Here is a 6,702-nt window from a genome sequence, read left to right on the forward strand (position 1 = left end):
TGGTGTTTGTTGTGTACTTTCTCCTCTCACCAGCATTTGGATTTTAAAATTAAATCCACACTTGGTATTGGATGTTAGCACAAGCATTTAAAATCATGATCTACACAAAAGATGGAACAGCAGTTGCGCCAAGTGTAAAACCAATCCAATCCTTATTGAATTCCCTTTGTCCTCAGTAAAGGCGTTGCTTTTAAAATAAAAATTTCAGCAAACTAGAAGAATGCATGTACCTTAATTTACAATAATTTACAATATTGCTTTCTAGTGTAATGTTTAGAAATATTTATTTATTACAATGCAAAGTTATCCAATACAAGCATATTTGAATGTGTTTCTTATTTCAATCTACAGTAAATGAAGATTTACAACAAAAAGGCCTGCCTGTGTTTTCATTGTATTTAGATTACTCAAACATTTTCCATCAGGATTAAAATGGTTTTTAAAAAAAAAGGTATTTTCTTTTCTAAAAAGTGTAGGATCTCCATAGTTAAATCTAGGATGGAGCAAAACCAGCTAGCCAATCAACATTTCTGGCTACTTGGACTTGTATTTTTTCGGGATTAAATAATTTGATTTTCCAAACACCCGTAACCTTTGAAGGAAATGTAATTTCCATTGTAACTAATTTTCTATTCGTTAAAAATTATGAAATGGAATGGAAGGAAATCAGTTTACTTGTTAAACATCTCAATTGGCACTAGAATTAGGGTGGGGAGAAAAACATTGAGCATCCATAAATTGTCTCCATCACTTCCCCATATCAAGATATAATGGCACTGATAAAGTGCTAGTGATTATACAAGTTGAGAAACTGCATTTGCTCCAGCCTAGCAACCTAAAATAAAGGTTTGTTTAAAAGTACACTAAGTCATCAGTATGTAATTTGTTGGTCTTTATATCAGATACTTCCTTTTTGCTATTCCTGCAAGGAAGATCCTCGTATATTTTTACATGTATGTAGTCGTCATCACCAACGTGGATCTAATTAACAGAGAAAGAAGTTAGGTTAGTAAAACTACAATCTATGTATATCTTAAATCTCAACATTCTTAAATGCATTTTTTGTCTCAATATTCATCTGACCTAGGAATCAAAAGCCTAAGCAGCTTTCCAGCTGTCATACAGTAAATATTTTAGTCATGACCATGCTTTGAATGCAGTTCTTGTCCATTCCTCCAACCTGGTTCCATAAACCCATCAAATCTGTATAGAGTTTTGTACACAGTTTCCCAATATGAATTGGAAGTCCTTGAGGTGGAACTACTAAGCAATAATATAGTTGTACTTAAAGTGCCTCCATCTCTCTGCTTTCTCAAGCATAAAGTTACTGCGAAAGTTAAACCAAGCTGACGTCTTCAAATACAGCAAACGTTGTTTGCACTGGCACTCTATAAACCAGCAAACATTATATGCCTCAAATACTGGAAGTTTACTATTTTTGCAATCTCTGCAATGTCTGAGAAGTTAGTTGCAGGTGAGAAGAAGGCAAAGTTGTATTATTTAAGTAACTTATGCTGTAAATAAAGTATAACAGTGATGTATTTACCTTGCATTATGCTATTACTTAGTGTGTTTTTAAGATTAGATTAGATAAGATTCCATTAGTGTGGAAACAGGCCCTTCGGCCCAACAAGTCCACACCGAAGCGCAACCCACCCATACCCCTACATTTACCCCTTACCTAACACTACGGGCAATTTAGCATAGCCAATTCACCTGACCTGCACATCTTTGGACTTTGGGAGGAAACCGGTGCACCTGGAGGAAACCCACGCAGACACGGGGAGAACGTGCAAACTCCACACAGTCAGTCGCCTGAGGCAGGAATTGAACCCGGGTCCCTGGCGCTGAGAGGCAACAGTGCTAGCCACCGTGCCGCCCACAAACACGGTTATGTGGACCTCTTGATCAACCAGAATATTTTAATAACCGGTACATTCCTGGTTCTATAGGGGCTGGTTAATAAAAGTTTGCTATGTATGGAAACCAGCCTGTGGTAGAAATGATATTATTCAAGGGGCTACAAAAGGTATCCAGCCATACCGCACAGGAGAAACCATGTTAAAGTTATGTTTGCAAGACATATCCAAAACATTTGAAAGTACAAACAAACTTACTTTCATGAAATAATTGATCCCAGCTACAATTTGAGTCTTATAAGATTTTACAACAAACACATCATATGTTCTGTTTGCCTTTTTTTCAATCTCAGATTTCATCTGGAAAAGAGAGAATTATCAAGGATGTAGAACAAATTATATTTATATAGAGTGTATTCTGAATGTGCCAAAAAAATGTCCAAGAGCCCTCAAGGCTTAATAAAGAAATGAAAACAGAGCTGCAAGAGCATTTATTAAAAGCTAATTTGATTTCATGTCACATCTTTTGTGACTTCAAGATGTCCCAAAAGCACTTTTAAAATGACTGCATTTTGATTACAAAACAGATAAGTTTTAAGGAGGCGTCCAAGAAAAAGGCAAGAAAGGGCAAATAATTTAGTTAAAGAATTCCAAAGTATGTATGGGGGAGGGGGGTCACAGGCTTTTGCAAGGTCGACATGGTATGCAAAGGAAAAACCTGCTCAGAAACAGAGCTCCAAGGAGGAAAACATTGGGCTGGATGAAATAGAGACAAAGGGTAAGGTTATGAAATAATGTAAAGAATTAGCATTTTGAATAACATTGATGTCAGAAACCATAGTCGACCATCCCAGAATGGTGGTGTGGATAAGGCAGTACAAAGAACATGATAGGATAGAGTTAGCATACATTAATTTGAAGATTTGAATTTAATACTTTTTGATCTGGAAAATCAATAGTCAATTTCACACCATCTTTCAGCCCTTTCTTCCCTCCCTCACCAAATAACTTCATTACATTAAGCAGTGTCATGTCAATTTAAAAGTCCCAAGCATCAAAAGTGAAAATTTAGCATCCAACTAAATAAGGAAATATCAAGGCAAATGACCAAATACCTTGGTCAAGTAGGTTTTAAAGGAGTGTCTTCAGGGAGGGAGGAAGGAGCGGTAGACAGGCAGAAGGGTTTTGGGAAGAAATGCCAGAGTCTTGACCACAAGGCTTTGTGATCAATGGCTGAACACAATCAAGATGCTGAAGAAGCCAGAAATGCAGAAGTGTAGAAAACATGAATGGCTGCACAACTAGAGGTGAGACACAGAGAAAGGTTCAAGGCTACAGGCAGATCTGAAAACGCAAGTGAGAATTTTAACTAATGCGTTTCTTGAGCCAGTGAGCACAGGAGTAATTGGTGAACAGGACTTGCTGCAGGTTAGGGTGTAGACAGCAGTTCTGGATGATCTAATTTCTGCCAGTGTGGAAGCTAATAAGGGAAGTTAGTTGTACAACAGTTTCACGTGAATTGGGTTGAGGGAATAGGTGGATGGGTCTCCGGGATGACAAGCTCAGTGGAATCATGAGGGTATACAAGACAGAAATGAATATTACTTTAGGGCTAGGTAATGCGGGAATCTTAGGGGAAAATTTGGCCCTGCCGGTAATGGGGAAAACAGGTCAGTGTTAGCGACACATGATAAAATGGTTTCAATCTTTGTTTCTCAAAAAGTCCCTGAGTTCCGTGCATTTGCTGGAAATGATTGTCCCAGAGGGCTTTGTAAGATAAGTAGTTCAGTGTCTTTAAAACAGAGATTGATAAATTCTTGATTGGTAATGGGATCAAGGGACACAGGGAGGAGGCAGGAGAATGGGGTTGAGAAACCTCTATCGTGACTCGATGATTGATCAGGCCAGACGTGCCAATTCTCCTATAGGTTGTTATGGTCTGTCACATCACAGTATCCAGACTGCAAAAAACATCAAGTGGGTGTAGCACTAAAATGCAAGATGGTTTCCTTCTGTGTACAATTTGATTCTAGTTTCTACCAAATTAATGATTTTTGAAGAATCCGAGTAGGCAAAAGGTGAATTTTACTGTTCACCTCTTTAAGAGGCTTACGTTTCCTACTTAGATGTTGAGCGGTGAGCAAAATCTGCAACAAATCCAAAAATATCAAGTTTGAAAACGATTGTGTAATACAACTAAAATATTAATATTCCTTCACTGTTCTGGTCAGCATTTCAGGTTAATTAAAAATCCCTAACATTGTAAACGCTGCGTAACAGAGAGGGGGGCGTGTAGTTTATTCTCCAAGCGAGAAAACTAGTTTTAAATACTGCCAATCTGACTTTAAGCTCTTACACCCACCTTTCCTTTTGCTAATTCTGGCATTCCCCCTCCCCAGGTAGTTCAATGTTTTCGAATCTATCATTTGAAAATCCATGTGATACTTCGAGAGAGTTAATATTTCGGACATTTTTTAAAAAAATCAAATACTACCCTCCCACTTGAGTTTGTCGAGTTTATTTCCTGTCCTTATTTTAGATTTCCAGTATTCGTAGATTGTTATGTAAACTCTATCATTTTACCTCCCTCTCGACCTCTAACTCTTAGGAGCAAGGATTTGGTTAGCTCTGTGTTTGGGCCAACACGCCGCTTATTTCTCACCCACCCCACCTTAGGCCACCCTGATGAAGAGTTCATGCTCGAAACGTCGACTCTCCGGCTGGTCGGATGCTACCTGTCCGGCTGTGCTTTTCCAGCATCGTGCTTTTCGACCGCTGGTTCCTCAGTTTGGGTAAACCATCATTTTCTGCAAAGCTTGTACTCACCGAATAAGCGATTTGCTGTACCTCTGGAGTAACAGTTTTCTCAGAGCTAGTGCCTCCACACAATTGCCGACTCATTGTTCGTGTCTCGGTGTTGCTGCCACAGTTTCTACCCTGATCACAATGTGGCGACAGAATGTTACAGTGTAGCTGCGGACTGTTACAAAACTCAGACTCTCCGCCCACTTAACCCGCCTTCATTCTCAAAAAGCCAACCCATGAAGGGTGGGGAGACCGGTTTGGATTCTTACAGTCTGGCCTAACACCGCAAAGTATTTGAAAATAAAACCAAGCTTGCATGTTTTATTCAATGAAGTGTATCAAAAAGTTAAAAGACGTTTCAAATAATCAGGGATTCGCTTGCTTCTGAAGATTCATTAATTCCACCACCCCCTTACATTAGTACTTACTTGCTGCCATTTTTGTTTGCTCAGTAAGGTGGCTGCTCTAAGACATAATTCAAACCACTGTCACAACAATCGAGTCAATTCGTCTTTCTTTTAATGGATTTAACTTAGGATGCTATAAAGTGCATAGTTTTAGTTTTTGCAGTTTGAAATGCGAGCCTATTAAAAACCATTCTTCAGTACACCAGGCGCTGGTCACGCTGTCATTACTCACTGACCAAATCCGCAATCCGGTGTTGCCCAGTGACAGAAGAAACATATTTACAAACATTTTCGTTTCTGGGTGTTTCATGAGGTTTTGGAGGAAATGAAGATGACACATAGTGCAGAGCTCAGCACCAACCACTCCCTGTCTTTTAACTTAATAAAGGTATTTTCGGAGTATGATGGAAGTTACAACACATAACTTCATAATCGCCAACTTTGCATTTTAATCAATCTCACTCCCTCCTAGTTTATCTGATTTATCACCCCGGTTTTGGACTGGGGTGGGCAAAGTTAAAAATCGCATAACGCCAGGTTACAGTCCAACAGGTTTATTTGGAAACACTAGCTTTAAGTGTGCTGCTTCTTCATCAGGTGGTTGTGGAGCAGAATCATAAGACAAAATTTATAGCAACAGGATTGCAGTGTCATGGAATGTAATATTAAACAAATTTAGCTTAAGTGTTTCATCTTTAGAATGATCACGTGACGGATACTTGGAAGGTCTCAAGGATGCCCTCATAAGAACTGGGTATAATGCTCAATTCATCGACTGCCAGTTCCAACATGCCACAGCGAGAAATCATAATGACCTCCTCAGGAGACAGACATGAGCTGCAACTGACAGGGTACCATCCGTTGTCCAGTACTTCCCAGAAGCCGAAAAACTACGCCATGTTCTTTACAGCCTGCAACACATTATCAATGAGGTTGAGCACCTCACCAAAACCTTCCTCACGCCTCCACTTCTTGCCTTTAAACAACCACCAAACCTCAAACAGATCATTATTCGTAGTAAACTATCTGATCTTCAGGACGACACCATAGAACCCTGTCATGACAGACGTGTCAGAGTGTTGAATGGATACCACCATTGCATGTGGGGACTCCACCCATGCAACAGGTACTCAGGTGACTTGGCCAGCATTGTCTATCTGATATGCTGCAGGCAAGGATGCCCTGAGGCATGGTACATTGGTGAGACTAAGCAAATTCTGGATTAGTGGTGCTGGAAGAGCACAGCAGTTCAGGCAGCATCCAAGTAGCTTCGAAATCGACATTTTGGGCAAAAGCCCTTCATCAGGAATAAAGGCAGTGAGCCTGAAGCGTGGAAAGATAAGCTTGAGGAGGGTGGGGGTGGGGAGAAAGTAGCATAGGGGGATGAAGGTGATAGGTCAAGGAGGAGAGGGTGGAGTGGATAGGTGGAAAAGAAGATAGGCAGGTAGGTCAAGTCCAGACAAGTTATGGGGACATTTACTGAGCTGGAAGTTTAGAACTAGGGTGAGGTGGGGGAAGGGGAAATGAGGAAACTGTTGAAGTCCACATTGATGCCCTGGGGTTGAAGTGTTCCGAGGCGGAAGATGAAGCGTTCTTCCTCCAGGCTGGTGAAGGAGGCCCAGGACCTCCAT

General features: G+C 40.3%; 1 protein-coding gene across 1 annotated transcript; it reads right to left on the reverse strand.

Annotated features, from left to right (window-relative positions):
* Nucleotides 1–258: 258 nt before the first annotated feature.
* On the reverse strand, nt 259–4,863 carry LOC140486311 (cystatin-B-like). The gene is made up of 3 exons (XM_072585280.1): nt 4,686–4,863; nt 2,118–2,219; nt 259–981 (listed from the first exon to the last, which is right to left on the reverse strand). The coding sequence occupies exons 1-3, from the start codon at nt 4,758–4,760 to the stop codon at nt 853–855; spliced, it is 306 nt and encodes a 101-aa protein (XP_072441381.1). The 5' UTR covers nt 4,761–4,863; the 3' UTR covers nt 259–852.
* Between the last annotated feature and the right edge of the window lie 1,839 nt (nt 4,864–6,702).

Source organism: Chiloscyllium punctatum, chromosome 15, assembly GCF_047496795.1.
Source record: "Chiloscyllium punctatum isolate Juve2018m chromosome 15, sChiPun1.3, whole genome shotgun sequence".
Lineage (NCBI taxonomy): Eukaryota > Metazoa > Chordata > Chondrichthyes > Orectolobiformes > Hemiscylliidae > Chiloscyllium > Chiloscyllium punctatum.